We start from the raw sequence: 18557 nt of genomic DNA on the forward strand, positions 1-18557 counted from the left end.
CAAGGAGACGCCTTTCGTGTGCTCTCTTCAACATCCTCCTGGAAAAGGTTATACGAGATGCAAACGTCAAAAGAAATGGCCACATGTTACTTGCTTATGCTGATATCATGGGATTATCAGTAAAAGATGTGAATGATACCTTTATGAAGTTGGCTATTGAAGTTGATTCCTACACGAAAAAAAAAAAACCGGCCTCTCTAACATATAATTTTGAGGTAGTAAAAGAGTTCGTCTACCTCGGCACAGCCGTAAACACAACAAGCAACATCAGTAGTGAAATAAGAAGTAGAATTGTTTGTATTGTATTGTATTGTATAGTTTGGCTTAAGTAAGTAGTTTAAAAACAAAGCCTCGTCAAACAAAAGTAACACTTTACAAAACACTGATACTACCCGAGCTAATGTATGGTTCCAAAGCCTCTGTACTTGCGCAAACTGATAAGGCAGTGCTTAGTATGTTTCAGAGAAAAATTCTTCGATAGATCTACGGGCCAATCTGCATCTACGGTGAATATCGACGTCGTATAATTAACAGGCTGAATGTGCTACACAACGACCTCAGTATAGTTTAATGTATCAAGATACAACGATTGCTTGGCTAGCACGGTGAGAAATATCAAGAAACAAAAAAAATAAAATCGCCGGAGGGAATTTCAAATAAATCGCGATTTAAGTTCGAATTTTTAGGGGCTCTTTAGGTTTTCACGATTTTGCTTGGAAACCGCGAGTCCTATGTAAATGGGCCTGAAGAAAATGTTGTAGCTGTGAAAATTCTCCACAAGACTGACCTTTATGATATTTTCGTAGGTTTTACCGTTTTTGAGATATAGAAGTTCAAATTGAGACAACGCACTGACTGTATCGCCTCCTTATAAAACGATATCATGCTCAGTGCGCCTTAACTAACATTTGATGAAAACCACTTACACATGGGAAGATTTAACGGATTCTGAAACAGCAATGTTCATAGATTAAAAAAATATAAAAAACAGAAAAAAGGGATTTTTAAATAAATCGCGATAAAAATTCCAAATTTTAGGGGTTGTTTAGGTTTTCAAGATTTTGTTTGGAAACCGCAAGTCGTATCGAAATGAGTCCAAAGAAAATGTTGTAGCTGAGAAAATTCTCTACAAGACTGACCTTTAGGTTTTTTCGTAGGTTTTACCATTTTGAGATATAGAGGTTCAGTTCAAATGTTTAGGTTTTTATCTTAAGTCTTCAAGATTTTGCTTGGATCAAAATGGGAAAATGTTGAAGCTGTGAAAATTCTCTACAAGATTGGATGATTAATTGTTCCTAGGTTGTACCATTTTCCAGATATATAAGTTTAATTTGGGAAATTGCAGTAATGACATTGTTTTATAAGGAGGCGATACAGTCAGTGCATTGTCTCAATTCGAACTTCTATATCTCAAAAACGGTAAAACCTATGAAAATGTCATAAGGGTTAAACTTGTGGAGAATTTTCACAGCTATAACATTTTCCTTCGGCCCATTTACATATGTCTGGCGGTTTTCAAGCAAAATCGTGAAAACCTAGAGAACCCCTAAAAATGTGAACTTAAATCGCGATTTATTTGAAATTCCCTCCGGCACCTCCGGTAAGCACTTTCCATTTAAAATTAGTTAATTGGATACTAATATTTTACATTGAGTTGTAAGCGTTAGAAAGGAGAAATTTGTTGTGATTTGTATGTAATATCGAAGTTTCAAATGCGGTTTTTTCGAAATGGCATTTTTGAAATAGCTTGAAAAAGGGGGATTCTATCTTCATATATTCTTGTGGGTTTATTATACACGTATAAAGCTTGTACTTAAGCGAGACACTTTTTAAAAGAAATTTTTGACGTATTTATGGCGAAAAACCTATCAATTTTTTAGTTAAAATCGAAATTTTGATTTTTACATTTCACCATTTTTTAATGGCTATTTTTTATTCCGTTTCGCTTAAGGACAAGATTATTAGGTTCTACATGATCCCACAAAAACATATGCTGGCCGGTTTATTAATTTTCGAGCTACAGTGGGTACCGCAAACTGCTTTAGTAAAAACGAGTATCGTATGCGGCCATTTGTCAGAACACTGTGCAATATTTTTCAACAAAAACTTTCCGAAGGTAACTGTAGGTGTGAAAGTTTAGATAAAAATAAAATCATTAAAAAAAATTTCTTTTGGTAGATTTCTTGTAAAAAAATCATGAAAAATGTTTTTTGTGTTCAATAATATATTTTCTTGATCAGGATAAAATTCCAAGTCGATCTAGCATGCCCGACGATTGTAATAAATCTAGGGCCGCAAAAATTGAGCTAGAACGCTATATAGGCAGTTCAAGTTCGAAGACAGATTGTATCGCTGACCTTTCGCTTGATTTCAGTTTTTTTTTGTGTTTTTAGATACATTTTCTGACCGAATTAGCTATAATTTGACATTTAGGGTCCCCAGTGGTCAAATGCCAAATTATAGCTAATTCAGTCGGAAAATGTAGCGAAAAGTTTTAGGGTACTATCTCAGTTTGTTTATGATTACAATAGAGGAACCGACGGACATGCATAGATCGACTCACAAATCGAGATCGAGTGTCACAAATTATTTTTTCAATTTTCATCTTCCATGGCAACACGAAGAAAGCGATCCAGTACATGATGTTGAATTTGGGTATGGGGTGACCTTTCTTTTCGAACAGTTGAGCTTATCCAACTTTCAATTTGAGCGCCACCAACTTAACCAACTTAATTTAGATTCATTCCTGAGGACCACGGTCTTATATCTCTAGTTTTCCGTCAAAGTACACGCTTATTCACTTCTTCAAATAAAGCGTGCTTACCAAGTACTCCTTCACCCGATCAGCATCCTTGTAGAAAGCTTTATGATTGATTTCAATACCCTTAGCGGAAAGCTGATGGCACAACGTTGCAGCTTTTTGGAATATTATAACATATTTTATTATTTTGATATTATAACAAAGCGTCTTACAATGCCTGTTGGGTTATGTGTCCTTTTGTTCGTTGATGTTGCATTGACATCCTCCCAAGAACTATCTGTACTGCTGTCAGATGAGCTACAATCGGAACAATCAGGTATCAATAAGGTTGTAAGCGTGGATACAGTCGCTTCCATTGTCCTCTTTCGTTTGAATGGGTGTATGGTATTGGCACCAGCAGGCTGGAATAACCTATGCGGCCTTTGCTCCCAATTTTCAGTTTTTAGAGGTTATTTTCCTCTTTGCACGTATATTCCCCTTTTACCTTGATGATGTTAAACTGTTGCTTCAAGTTCAATGTTTTGCTCTATAGGGTTTTAAGCTTAAATAGGGCAGAAATGTGTTTTTTTTGTTTTGTTTTTCCAAAACATGACTGTTGTAGTGTGCAATTCGCATTGAAATTTAAAATTTATCCCCCAACAGGTCTCAACTTATTCTAATGTTTAAACTTTTGTGGGTGAGGTATCGGAGGATGGGGACCGATAAAGTCTATCATCGAATTTGATAAAACTTTGCAAGAATATTTACAAGATTGGGCCAAATTCAGAACTTCATTTAAGTTAGTAGAAGTAGGGGTTTTTCAGTTCTAGGATGGTATGGATAAAATTATAGTGTTGTAATATGAGCCGCGTGAAATATGCAAATGATTCTAGAAATGTCCCTAAACTGCAACACATTTTGAAATTTTCTGTGGGAGGTACCCGAAGGAGTTGACCGAAATAAATATTACGTTGCTCAAAGATTTTACCAATGTCTCCCAACCTTCGATAGTTATCGTTCCCATCAGACTCTTTAGTTGGTTACACTGGATTTTTAGAGCTTTTGGAAAATTATCTCAGAAAAAAATGTACCCCCCAAAAAATATACCGTGGTAAAAGGGGCCGCGAGCAGAGAACTGCGCCGATCGGCTCACAGTCGGCCATGCCGAGCTGCCGATAAAATTGTAAACTTACATAACTTAATCCCACCCCGTCTACCTTTCAGTGTGGGGTGTTTTGCAAAGGGTTTTCCATCTGGCTCTATCTCTGGTCATATTTTTTGCGTTCTCCGGATCTACGTTTCTTTTACTAAATGGAACAAATAGTGACTTTAAAGCCGCCCACAATTAATAAAAGTTTCGTTCCCGTACTTTTTAATGGTAAAACTGTCAAAAGACCGAACCGTCGAAAATGATTTCCACATAAACATATTTCCAACAATGGATAATTTCAGAAACGTCAAAAACGTGGAACATGCTCGTATATCAAAATCGGCATGTCAGCCAATCAGATGGATGTGCTGACATGCATAAATCGACTCTGAAAGTGATTCTATAGTTGTGTTACTTTTAGTGTCTGAGGATACCATTTTTACCATTTCTTAAAATTTGTAACCTGCAAGACGTTCCTTAACCCAAAAAGTGGAAGCAATTAGCAATTTAGGAGCGCGAGAGCAAAAATGACTTTCTTTTCTTTTCTAATATTTTCTTTCTATCACAGGCGGCTACCAAACAAATTTCTTCTGGTACAAAATGGTCAAACTGATTTTTCGACATAAGTTTGACGATTTTTTGACAATGAAGCAAAGAAAAAACAAAAACAAATGAAACAAGTAAGAACGGCGTTAAGTTCGGCTGGACCGAATTGTTATACCCTCCACCACCAGTTGAATTCAAGTAAAATGGAACAATTAGTTTTCTTTCGTTTATGAAGAAGACTAAATATTAAATTTCAGCAATTTCAAAATACCGAAATTCTGGAGGTACCGTTCTATGCCGACAAATGTCTGGCGGAAAATTTATAGACTCAAAGAAGACTAAATATCAAACTTCCGATATTTCGGAAAGATAATGTGTCTAAAACCTTAAAAATACCGAAAATCAAGAGGTACGTTACTATGGGAGATATAGGAAGGCGTGGACCTATACTGATAATTCTCTTCTGGAACATTTAATAACTCCATGGAAGACTAAATGAAAACAGTTCAGTCATTTCGGTGGGATATTGATGTCACAACCCTCAGAATTACGAAAATCGGAAGGTATCGTCCTATGGGGGCTATATCGAAACGTGGACCTATACCGACGAATTTTAGTCGCAAAGTTTTCAACCTCCAATGTAGGGTAAATCGGGATGTACCGTTCTATAAGAGCAATATAAAGGTGTGGACCTATACCTAAAAGTTTCAAGTGGAAACCTTTGTACCCCCAGCGAAAACTAAGTACCAAATTTAAGCCGTTTCGGTGGATTATTGTGGTCACAACCTCCAAAATACCGGAAATACGGAGGTACCGTTCTATGGGGGCTATATGAAGGCGTGGATCCATACCGACAAAATTCTGGGGGAAAGTTTTATACCACCAACGAAGACTAAGTACGAAATTTCAGCCATTTCGGAGGAATACTGAGGACACAACCTTCAAAATACCGAAAATCGGGAGGTATTGTTCTATGGCGGCTACATGAAGGAGTGACCTAAACCGACAAATTTCATATGGAAAGTTATATACCCCAAATGAAGACCAAATACCAAATTTCAACAATTTCGGTGAAATATTGATGTCACAAACTTCAAACTACCGAAAATCCGAAGGTACCATTCTATGGGGGCTATATGAAGGTGTGGACCTATACCGAAAAAATTCATAAGGAAAGTTTTGTACCCCAAACAAAGACTAAGTACCAAATTTCAGCCATTTCAATGGATTATTGTGGCCACAACCTTCAAAATATCGAAGTCGGAAGGTACCGTTATATGGGGGCTATATGAAGGTGTGGACCTACATATACCGACAAAATGCAGAAGGAACGATTTACACCCCCAACGAAGACTAAATACCAAATTTCAACCATTTTAGTGGATTATTGTCGCCAAAACCTTGCGAAAATTGGGGCTATATGAAGTCGCGACAAAATTCTGGGGGAAGTGTGAGAATGAAGCTAAAACTTTCGAAATACCGAAAATCGGGTGGTACCGTTCTATGGGGGCTATATCAAAATGAGGAAGCATCCTAGGAGTAACTGAAACTTCTATACCAAATTACAAAGTTCTATCTTAAAAATTACGAGCTGTATCTTGATTTCAACAGACGGACATGGTTATATCGATCAAGAATATACCTACTTTATAGGGTCTCCGATAAATATTTCGATGTGTTACAAACAGAATGACAAATTTAATTATACCCTCCATATTATGGTGGAGGGTATAGAAAGCGCGCGCTTACAGAACATAATTAAAAACAGTAAAATAAAAGCTTCGTTCCCATACGCGTTCATACGGGCAAAATGTTCCTCATCGAAATAATGGTTTTAGACCCCAAGTATGTTTGGACGAAATGTGTGTCAGACAATTTGGAGTCGATTGAGCAATGTCTGTCCGTCTGTCTGGCTGGCTGGAGCGCACGATAACTCTCGAACGGATGAACCGATTCGGTTCAATTTTTGGCTTTCGTAATATTTTGCTCAAACTTAGTTTAAGTTCGAAGATGGGCTATATCGGTATACTCCTTCTGGTACCTCCCACACAAAAGTTCGAAAATGTTCGGAAAATTTGTGCGCACGATAACTCTTGAAGGGAGTAACCTATTTGGTCCATACTTTGCACATCCTGAAATGTGTACCAGACTTAGATAAGGCTTCAATATGGACTCAATCGGTCCACTACTTCGGGTACCTCCCACTCAAAATTTCGTAAAATTTCAGTTTAGGGTCATCTCTCGAATCGCTACGATTTTTGTTTTAGCAACTTGTATTCGGGCAAGTCCATACTTTCTGAGAAAATAGCATGAAAGTTGCAAAAACCCCGCTATGGCACCGTGTGAGGTGGTTGGAGCGCAAGATAACTCTAGAACGGATCTGCCGATTCGGTCCAACATTTGGCCTTAGTAATATTTTTTCCAAACATAGTTTAAGATCGAAGATAAGCCATATCGGTCCACTCCTTCAGGTACCTCCCCCAAAAAATTTCAAAACTGTTCGGAAAATTTGTGCGAACGGTAACTCTTGAAGGGAGTTGCGGAATTGGTGCATACTTACATCTTAATATATCTTCAAATATGGAGTATATTTGTCCACTCCATCCGGTACCTCCCACACAAAATTTCGGATAAGTTCACTTTAAGACCTGATATCGAATAATCACTTTGATTTTTGTTGAATCAACTTGCATTCGCTGCCTCAATTACAATGGAAATTTTTTTTTAAGGCACAAGTCCATTGTTGTCGGTTCAAACTCCCAACATTTTTTAAACACCCTGGTTGGTTGGTTGGTTTACGTGGTGGCTATACTTTATAGCCTCAATTAGTATGTAAGAGATACCGTTTTGAAAAACCACACCACTCGTTCAGAGATTGCTATTTCGTTGTTGCATGTTGGCAGTTAAATCCAGCCTGATGAGTTAAGGAATCGCAGAAGGTCTCCCAGACCTACTTCTGTTATCTCTGTGATATCACGAAGGAACGGTTGTCTTAGAGCTTTAAATCGTCGTTGCATTTGTGCAGGGCAGGAACAGAGGAGGTGCTCAACAGTTTCCTCCTCTTCTTCATTCCCGCAGCTACGGCAGTGGTCATTGTGCGGCAGATTTAAACGTTTTGCATGGTTACCAATTGCCCAGTGACCGGTTAACACTGCAATAAGTCTTGCAAGGTTCCGTCGCGTTTGATTGATTAGGAACTTAGTTCGTTTGGCGTTGTATTGAGGCGCATCCTGCTCCAGCTAACTCGTCTGCTTTTTCGTTCCCAGCAAGTCCCTTGTGGCCCGGGATCCAAGTGAGAACTACTCTTGACAGACGCCCTAGTTTGACAAGTTCTTCTTTACAATCTTTCACTAGCTTTGATGTGACAGCGTTGGATTTTAGTGCAAGGAGCGCCGCTTGACTGTCGACGAAGATTCCTATTGAGTTTGCTGTGTGATGCTGTAAAAGTTCAGTACAGGCCTCCTTTATTGCCAGTATCTCTGCTTGAAAGACACTACAGTACTCAGGTAGCTTTGTAGATGTGTATATGTTTGCTTCTTCAGAAAACACACCGGATGCGACTCCACATTTCATCTTGGAGCCGTCCGTGTGTACCTTAGTGTCATATGCTATCAATGGTGATCCATTACTCCATTCTCTTCTGCTTGGAAATTTGATTGCAAAAGGCTGATCAAAATCCAATGTAGGTACGCAGTAATCAGCAGTGGTTGTTATTTCTTTCGGAAGTTTTTGAAGCATGCACGCATGTCAGTAAGCTCTGTCTCTCCTCATTCCTAGAGCTCGGAGTCTTACCGCATTACATGTTGCTGTTGCTTTGATGTGTAAATCAATTGGCAAAATGTGCATCATTATATTGAGGGCTTCGACCGGACACGTTCGCATCGCCCCTGTTGCCCCGGTGCGCAGATCTTTGTATGCTGTATAGTTTTTTCTGTGTTGTTTTCTTGTCCACTGCTGGCCACCATACTAGTGCTCCATACGTGCTCCATATGCTGGTGTACATCCATAACACCATTTTAGGTTTGAGGCCCCATCGGCTTCTAAACAATTTGCGACATGCGTAATATGCAACAGTTGCTTTGTGAGCACGGTGTTCCACGTTACGTTTCCATGACAGCTTTGAATCTAGGATGATTCCTAGGTACTTGGCATGATCTGATAGGGGTATTTCCTGACCTCGCAGTCTTGGTAGATTAGGTATTGCATATTTGGTCTTTGTGGTGATAGCATCTCATCTCAGTTTTCCCTGGATTCACTCCCAGACCACATCTTGTGGCCCAAGTATCTAGCGATCTCAGAGCTCCGCTAATAATGTCACTTATTACGGTCGGAAACAAACCAGAGACGAGTATTACCACATCGTCCGCATAGGCAACCACCTTAATCCCCATGTGGTCAAGTTTATTGAGAATTTCATTGATGACAAGGAGCCAAAGTAATGGCGAGATAACTCCTCCCTGTGGAGTTCCTCTGTTCACGTGCTTTGACAGTGTACTGTTTCCCAGTGTGGCATTAATAACTCTGCTTTGCAGCATGGTGGTAAACCAACTACTGATGAGTGGTTCCACGCCGAAGTTATCTAGTGCTTGTTTTATAGCTGATGTACTGACGTTGTTAAAGGCACCTTCTATGTCTAGGAAAGCAGCTAAAGTAAATTGTTTGTGCTCTAAGGACTTCTCTATAGTCCTAACGACTTCGTGTAGGGCTGTATCCGTCGAGCGCCCTTTAATATAAGCATGTTGGCTAGAAGATATGATGTTTGAGTTGTCCATCTTTTCTCGAATATACACGTCGATGAGTCTTTCGAGCGTCTTAAGTAGAAATGATGAAAGGCTTATTGGTCTGAAGTCTTTAGCATTTTCGTGACTACGTTTTCCTGCTTTGGGTATGAAGACAACCTTTACCTGTCTCCAACTCGTTGCAACGTAGTTAATGGATATACATCTACTATAGATGTATACTAGCCAAGGATTTATTATTTCCTCTGCACATTGTAGCATTTTTTGTATGATTCCATCTGGTCCTGGAGATTTGTAGGGAGAGAAGCTGTTTATAGCCCACGTGACTTTACTCGGACTTATTATCTTATCAACTTCACTGTTGTTTTTATCTACAGCTGTAATGGGTCGCATTTCTTCGGTACTGTCCGAGCAGCCGGGGAAGTGCGTGGTAAGAAGGATTTCAAGAGATTCGGCTGTGTTTAAACACCCTAAATACATACGTTTTTTGGGAAATAATTGTTCCAATATACACAGGCTGAGGGTATATCTCTGTCGGCAAAGCCGACTGATACTTTTTTACTTGTTAATAATAAAACTCGTAAAAGTGAAAACTGTAAAAAAATTTTCTCACGCAAAAGTTTTTTTGAAATAATTCGGGTACGGAAAAATAGAAAATGCGTCAAAAAAGTGGAATAAATGACAAAGTCGGCGTATCCGCCAATCAGACGCCGGCAACCATGTTACTATTTTTTACTCACCCAAATTTGTCGCGTAGAAAGTTTTTAGAGAGAACACCATTCAACGGCATTTTTGTATAAAAATAAGTGAACATTTTACAACTTTTTTGTGTACGGGAACGGTTTCTCGTGTAAAATGTGTAAAAATAGTAAAAACTTTTTAGTTCTGGAACAAAGCTAAAATAGGAAAATTGAATTTGTGTGTATTTTGTCAGTTTGTTTTTTGATAGTTCCACTTGTTTGCCGCTTTTACCATTAAACAAGTATAGGAACAAAGCTTATGTATATCCTTAAATGGTCTATCTCGTTTCTTTTTGCATGTTACATGCAAATGCATAAAGACATAATACTCCTTAACAATTTGTGTAAACATTAAACATAAACGGATTAAAGCCGCGGCGCTCTGACATTTTCCAACATAAGCCGCCGCCAAATTTGCTCGGCGCAGGTCTCTGGCCGCGAGCACAACCTGCTATGACAAATTTTCTGACGATCCAAGAAGAGTTTCTAAACTGCACTTGTGCTGACATTTTTGAATATTTATGCGAAAGGTACACGAAGTAACTGACCGATATAGACTATATCCGAACTTGATCTATGTCTGGAAGAAATATTACGATTTGCAAAGTTTGGACTAAATCGACTCCAAATGGCCTGAAACTGATATCCTCCAAACATAATTGGGGTCATTCATTCCTGTTACAGGAAATCATTTTTGAGGAAAAAGGGCAAAAAGTTATGTACATAGGTTTTAGAGTGTTCTATTATGATTATATCCATTAGTTGTAAAACAATTATAACCCTACAAACTTACATATGGCATAGGTCCATTCACGTACACCCAATACAAAAGGAAATCTATCGGGAACACAGGTTAAAGGTTCCCATTCCCAGCTTGTGTTCTCCTCATCTTTATCTTTATTCACAGGCAATGGCGTATAGCAGTAATGCTTCGAAAGGTAACGTTGTTTATGAATAACCGAACCATTTTCATGCAATATCCAATTCACTCGATTATTATCCTTTAGGACCAGACTCATATTTTCACAAGGTGCACCAATGTTGACCAAAAAATGCGAACTTGAATTCACCGCTAGTGTTGAACCATTTTTAAATCGTACCGGCATAGCTTCATGATCAATATTCGTTGTATCATTGGTGGGCAGCACGAGGCACGAATTGTTCTCCAGACTATAGTAAAAACCTGGATTACAACAGAAACGTATGCAGGGCTTCAGTCTACAAACACAAGCTCTCAAATGTCTGGCCGTGTTTACACGTTGACCATTTACCATGATGAAGTCATAGATGGCAACTAAATCCGGTGGCACAACCATCCATTTATAAATGTAACTGTGGTTCGAGACCACTTCATCGCCGTTGCTAGCCAAACTGGCCTCATGAGGATAACTGCCGGTTATATTAACGGAATCCATAAACGCACAGGGATACTGGGCACCCACACACCATGGACCAAACACCATCAATAACAGCAGGAACATTAGCATGCTGCGTTTGGTATTTTTGGAATTGATTTGTTGTTGATTTTGAGAAAACATTATTTTTTTGTTTTGTGTGGATTTGTTTATTTTAAACGGTTCAACGAAATAGTCAAAATATTCAAAACGTCAAGAGGAAAAAACACGCAACGAATTGATGAAAAAATTATTTTGTTGTGTTATGTATTTTTATGTGGTTTAAATTTCAAACAATTATGTATGTTTCTTTTAATTAACTTTAGATATTTTTTTCACTTGTTCACTATTGTCTTTCTTGTTATTTTCCACAAATTTTTCCGCTTAACATTTTCTTGTATCGAATATCCATCACTGAACTGTTGCATGTAACGAACGAACGGATGATATCAACAATTTTATGAATAAATTATTAATACCTCATTTCTACACAAGTATCCTTTCACTCTCACACAAACACACACTCACGTCGATGTGCAGGCAAATTCACCCACACATGAATAAGAATAAAGAAGACTGTCGCGCACCCACTGATGACGCTATTGTTTGCAAATGTTCAAATCCTTTTGATGGCTAAGTAGAAACTACATGATTCTTTTCTCTTTAGTTTATCCTTTCGGTATGTGTGTATTTCACTTATTCAATGTGAAGGGTTTATTGTTTGATGACAATTAAATTCCTTAAATAGACAGTTACAATGCTTTCGAACACCACCACGAAGTGTATATCGCGATTAGTTTTTCTTTTTTTCGCAAAGAAAAAAACAACTGCACCCGACTCGATTTCACCGACAACTAAATTATGCGGATCGTTTCGTCCATAGTCGAACCAGTGTAAATAGTACAACTCGTGTCAGTTTCGCCCAATCATTTTGAATCGTTGCCTTTGACGGAGGCAATCGTTTTTCCATAAAAATGAAATGTTTGTGTGTACGGATGTATTTTTTATTTTATACCCTACAATTTATTCGTTGCTGCCATGGGATATTGTTGTTCAACTTTTTGATATGTAACAGCTTAAAATAGATAAAATTCTGAACTGTTTTGGGTAAAATATACAAAAAGAAGTAAAAGAAGTAAACAAGTATCAGTTGGCTTTGCCGACAGAGATAATAACCTCAGCCAGTGTGAATCGAAACTTTGATCTATAGACAGATCGAACACCGAACAGATCGAATACTGGACAGAACGTATACAACCAAAATCCTCTTCCCCACAAATTATGTATTTGGGGGTTTTCAGAATTTGGTTCCTCTTTTGGAAGCCACTTCTTTCGATAGATATCAGACTCACCACTCATATCAGTTGGTCAACTTACGAGGGCTGAACGATAACTATGCGGCAACAATGAAAACGCGAATATTTACCATCAAAAATAGTTTTATTTCTGTCTCCAGCATAATTTATAAGCTTTTTCATGTTTACTTACTTACTTAGCTAACCCATTACAGAACATTTGTCCTATAGGCCGAACTATTGCTTCTCTTTCTGTCTATTGCTTCTCTTTCTGGAATACCGCGCCTTTTCATCTCTTCACCCACTTGTTTGCGCCACACAATGTCGCGAGTTCATATTAACTGTGGCCAAAAATAGAAGGAGTTGTCGTAGGTGCATCAATTTTGATACACGTACCTATTATTGACTTGCAATCTTCAGGACAAAAAATTGGGTTGGTCGGTCCACGTTTTGATATAGCCCCCATAGAACCGTACCTCCCGATTTTCGGTATTTTGAATTTTTTTAGACACAATGACCAACCGAAAGTATTCAAATTTTGTGGTTAGCCTTCGGAAGAGGTATCAAACATTCCAACCGAGAATTGTGGGCTTAGGTCCACGTTTTGATATAGCCCCCATACAACGGTACCTCCCGATTATCGGTATTTTGAAGATTTTAGCCTCATTATTACACCGAAATTGCTGAAATTTGGTATTTAGTCTTCGTAGTGGGCATTATACCTTCACCTTGAAATTTGTCTGCATAGGTCCACGCCTTCATATAACCCCCATAGGACGGTACCTCCCGATTTTCGGTATTTTGGAGGTTTTAGCCTGATTATCACACCGAAATGGCAGAATATTGGTATTAAGTCTCCGTTGGGGGACTTATAACCTTCCACCAGAAATATGTCGGTATAGGTCCTCGTCTTCCTATAGCCCCCATAGAACCGTGCCTCCTCATTTTCGGTATTTTGAGTGTTTTGGCCTCGATATCCACCCGATATGACTGAAATTTGGTGTTTAGTCTTCATATTGTTTGTGAGCATATTGAATATATCAAACTCTTGTCTTTATATATGAGAAATTTTCTTTAAAAAAATTTTTGACCGATTAGTGGTCAAAAAACGGTCAATTTTTTGTAAAAATTCGAATTTTGATATTCGCTGCTCACATTTTTTTTTAAAAATTGTTTTTTTTTTAAATCTCTCGTTTGAAAGCAAGATTATTAGGTACTTAATAAGCCCACAAAAATATCGTCACCATAAATGCCCGAAGACGTAACCCACAAAACCAAAACTTTACAGGAAAATCAAAAAACGTTATAAAATTAAAAACTGCTTTATGGAATATTAATCTTATGAAGGCGAGTATATGGGATATTATCGATAATATACGAAGGGTAATTAGTAGTGAAACCAAAACCGCTGAAGAGCTTAGTTTTGAGATCCTCCATTACAACAAAATCTGCAATATTATCCCATTTTCCGAAATGCCATTTCTTGAATAACGTCGTTGTTTTTGAACGTAGAAGCGTGAAATTTTGCCAGAGCATGTATTTTAGCTTTATGTATCAGATTACGTCAAAAAACGAATTTCGATTTTCATGTCGGTTACGTCTTCGGGCATTTATGGTGACGATATATGATGATCTGTTCATTCGTTTTCGCGCTACAGCCAACACCGCAAAACGATTTGTTAAAAAAGGGGGTATCCTCTCAGTGAGGTGGTCGCTGAAAAAGAGAAATGACACATTCGTCTGCAAACCTCTGCAGCTGGGTCCTTTATATATTTGAAGTACTCACTTTTTACTACTCATACAGCAAAAAATATCGGTATACACTTTTATACAAATTTTTCCCCACTCCACTCAATTTAAAATTTGCTTCAGAAAATTAGTAAACTTAGTAATAAATGTTTGGGTAAATGTAAACACCATATGATTAATATTTACATGCAAACAAAAGTATAGCCAAGTTTATTACATCCCAGGAGAACTTAGAAACAATTTTTGCAGCGACCGTTACTTTTAAATTTTAAATATTAACGCATAATATAATTTATTAATTTTAGACAAAAAAAAAACACAAAAATACGTATTAACTAAAATTGTCGGATTTAAATCTTCATATAGCAAAAACTACTTCACGTATTAGTACCAAAATTCAGATTCTTCTTAATTAATATGTTTTCTATCACTCCCCATCAATAAATTTGTTCAACGAAGTATTTAGTTTTTACCATTTTTGGCCACGGTCGTGACACTGTGCGCCATCTACTCTTTGGCCTGCCAATTCTGCGTGCACTGCCATGTGGCTCGAATTTATACGCCTTTTTAGCGGGTTCATCATCGCTCATTCTTATTATATGGCCTAGCCAACGCAATCGCTGCATCTCGATACGTTTAACTATATTGATGTCGTTGTATAGCAGATACAGCTCGTAGATCATGCGACGTCGATATTCACCATCAACGCAGATTGGTCCATAAATCTTTCGAAGAATTTTTCTCTCAAACACACCAAACACTGCCTAGTCCGCTTGTGGAAGTACCCATGCTTCTTATCCATACATCAGCACGGGTAGTGTTTTGTAAAGTCAGTCAGTGTTTTGTAAAGTGTTACTTTTGTTTGACAAGATGTGGCTTTGTGTTTAAACTGCTTACTTAAGCCAAAGTAGCATCTGTTAGCCAATACAATTCTTATTTTTATTTCACAACTGATGACGTTAGTTGTGTTTACGGCAGTGCCGAGGTAGACGAAGTCTTTTACTACCTCAAAATTATAGGAACCAACGTCAACAGTTAGCCCGATCTTTATGGACGCATTGCGTGTCGACACCATCACATTAGTCTTCCCGCCGTTTACCGCTAGACCCACTTTAGCAGATTTTCCTTCGACCTTCATAAAGGTATCTGTTACTTCTTTTACTAATCGTCCCATGATGTCTATGTCATTAGCATAAGCAAGTAACATGTGGCTATTGGTATAGATTGTGCCACTTCTTTTGACGTTTGCCTCTCGAATAACCTTTTTCCAGCAGGATGTTGAAGAGATCACACGAGAGGCTGTCTCCTTGCCTGAAACCTCTTTTGGTACAAAATTCTTCGGAGAGGTCCCTTCCTATTTTAACTGAGGATCTCGTGTCAGTTAGAGTAATTTTACAAAGCCGAATGAGCATTGCGGGGATACCAAATTCAGACATGGCTTGGAATACCTTTGAATGTAGCGGGCTATCGAAGGCTGCTTTATAATCAACAAAACGGTGGTAGGTGTCAAACTGCATCTTTTGGGTCTTCTCCAGGATTTGCCGCAGGGTAAATATCCAGGTCTAAAGCCGCATTGGTATGGTCCAATTATCTCGTTGACCATAGGCTTTAGTCGTTCACACAATATCCCTGACACGATCTTGTAGACAATCGAGAGTAGACTTATGCCCCTATAGTTAGAGCATACAGTCTTATCTCCTTTCTTAAGAACGGGACGCAGGATACTCAGGTTCCAATCGTCGGGTACTCGTTCTTCCTGCCAGCTGGTGCTAACTAGTTGATGAATACACCTTATCAGCGTGTCGCCTCCGGTTTTGAACAGCTCGGATGGTAAGCCATCGGCTCCTGCTACCTTATTATTCTTCAGCCGGTTTATTGCTATCTTTACCTCATCTTGGCTGGGCGGTATAAATTTAATACCATCTTCTTGGATTGGATCTGTGGTATCTTCGACGTCTTCGCTGGATACCAACAGGTTTGAAAAATGCTGTTTCCATATCCTGAGCACACTATCTGTATCAGTTACCAAATTACCTTGCTGGTCTCTACAGGAGGAGGTGCCTCTACCAAAGCCATCAGTTTGATGCTTGACTCTTTAGTAGAATTTTCGGACTTCATTCTGACTCCTGTACATCTCCATTTTTCGCACTCCCGCTTTTCCATCTCTCTCTTTTTCCTGCGGAAAAGACGTTTCTTATCTCTCACGCTCGATGAGTGTCTTAAATCTATCACAACGTGATCAATTTGATTTCTTGTTTTCTGATCTGGAGACAGCCAGGTGCCCTTATGGATGTCGAGATGTTTAAATCTGGTGCTGCTAACTACCATGTTTTTTGCCGTTGCGAAGTCTATCAGCCTCATACCATTGTCAGATATTTCATTGTGGAGATTGAATTTTCCGACTGTTGGGCCAAAGATATTTTCCTTTCCAATTTTGGCATTAAAATCTCCTAGAATAATTTTTATGCCATGGGCATATGTTTCTTCTAAGCGCTCCTAAAATATATCTTTGGTCTGTTCTTCCTTGTGTTCAGTGGGAGCATGAGCGCAAATAAATCTGATGTTGAAGAATTTTGCTTTTTTTCGAATTGGAAGAAGTCTTTCATTCACTGGCGTGAAGCTGGAGACCAGATGTTTTAACATCCGACAGTTGGCAGTTGACAGTTGCAACCAAACTCATGCTTTACGTCATGGCAGCTATAATACAGTGCGTCACCTTTAGGTGTTGTTGTGACGCCTTTCCCATTCCATCGTATTTCGTGTATGACAGTAATGTCGGCCTTGTACTTTTCAAGTACATCTGCCAATGCGTAAATTACACTTTCTCTATAAAGAGTGCGAACATTCCAGGTGCAGATTCGCAGATCATGGTCCTTAAACGTTTGCGAGGATCGTCAACTTTAGAGGAATTTGTTTTTCTTTTGTTTTTTTTTCATAGTAGGCTGCTTCTTTCTAGGGGAGGGTTACTAACCCGGCGCCCAAACACAAGTTTTTAACGTTCTTATGGGTGAACGCGCTGCACATTTTAGCTCACTACCTTTTAGCGAATGTTAAAGGCAGCTACCCCAGGTGACACCACGGGGAGGTCAGTGTCTACTTGAGATGAGAGAGGTACCAAGATAAATCCTGGACTTTGCCATCTTAAAGCTGGTCAGGACCGTTCCTTGGTAATTCTCATCCCCTACGTCACCCAAGAAAGTATACACAACCGAAATCCTCTTCCCCAAAATGATGTATTTGGGGGTTTTCAGAATTTGGTTCCTCTTTTGTAAGTCATTTCTTTCGATAGATATCGCACTCACCACTCATATCAATCAGTTGATCAACGTACGAGGGCTGAACGATAACTATCTGGTCTAACAATGAAAACGCGAATATTTACCATCAAAAATAGTTTTATTGTTTTCTTAAGTAGTCTCCAGCATAATTTATAGGCTTTTTCATGCGCTCAAACCAATTGTTGAATCCCTTTTTCCACTCCGATTAGGCACCTCCAAAACATGGTTTTTGGGCGCTATTATAGCATTTTTTCTGGCTACGATAATCGTTGACCACGCCTTTTTTCTTGATATGCTGGCCCCTAAGCATAGATCCAAGATTCGTCTGGACGCCTCTTTCTCACGGTACATAACATGGCGATCTTGCATTATCCATTCACGCACGGCTTAATTTTTTCTGTCACAACGGCCGATTTTGGGAGACCCTCACGACTTTTGTTTTTTGGCGAGTGTCGGCACCGCTTGAATTCGTTAAACCAGTTTTTCATAGTGCTATAGGCTGGTGCTTTATCAAGACACAACGATTTAATTTGATCGTTGCACTCTTGTCGTGATTATCCACATCGAAAGTTTTGAAAAATGATCGGACGAAAATGTTCACAAGTAAATTTCATTTCACAACACAAGGTCGTCGGACAAACCGTGCAGAGTACGCCACACGATCAAAAAAAATCAAATGGCGCCTGGCAACACACGATGTTGCCTAGGCCAGATAGTTTTCGTGTAGCCCTGAATTAGGGATGCCAACTCTTTCGTGTGGCTACAGCCACATACGCACCATAGGTTTGTAGCGATTTTTACCTTAAAACAGTTGTCAATCCTGCTGAAACAGTGGTTTTTGTAGTAAAAAATCACCACAAGTAGCGGGAAAACCACCAACTTGGCACCCCTGGCCCTGATCGCCAAGCCACTTCTGCTTACGCAAT

At 38.8% G+C, this 18557-nt stretch overlaps 1 protein-coding gene across 1 annotated transcript in view; it reads right to left on the bottom strand.

Moving 5' to 3' along the window:
• The window catches only part of mthl8 (methuselah-like 8), a 29044-nt gene extending 16821 nt beyond the window's left edge, over window positions 1–12223 (bottom strand). The window contains exon 1 of the mRNA XM_073987846.1: window positions 10709–12223. Coding sequence (XP_073843947.1) covers window positions 10709–11453 — 745 coding nt within the window. The 5' untranslated portion in view covers window positions 11454–12223. The remainder of the gene's footprint in view (window positions 1–10708) is intronic.
• Between the last annotated feature and the right edge of the window lie 6334 nt (window positions 12224–18557).

The sequence above is a fragment of the Musca autumnalis genome, unplaced genomic scaffold, assembly GCF_047663935.1.
Source record: "Musca autumnalis isolate F117 unplaced genomic scaffold, ASM4766393v1 scaffold_4, whole genome shotgun sequence".
NCBI classification, from domain to species: domain Eukaryota; kingdom Metazoa; phylum Arthropoda; class Insecta; order Diptera; family Muscidae; genus Musca; species Musca autumnalis.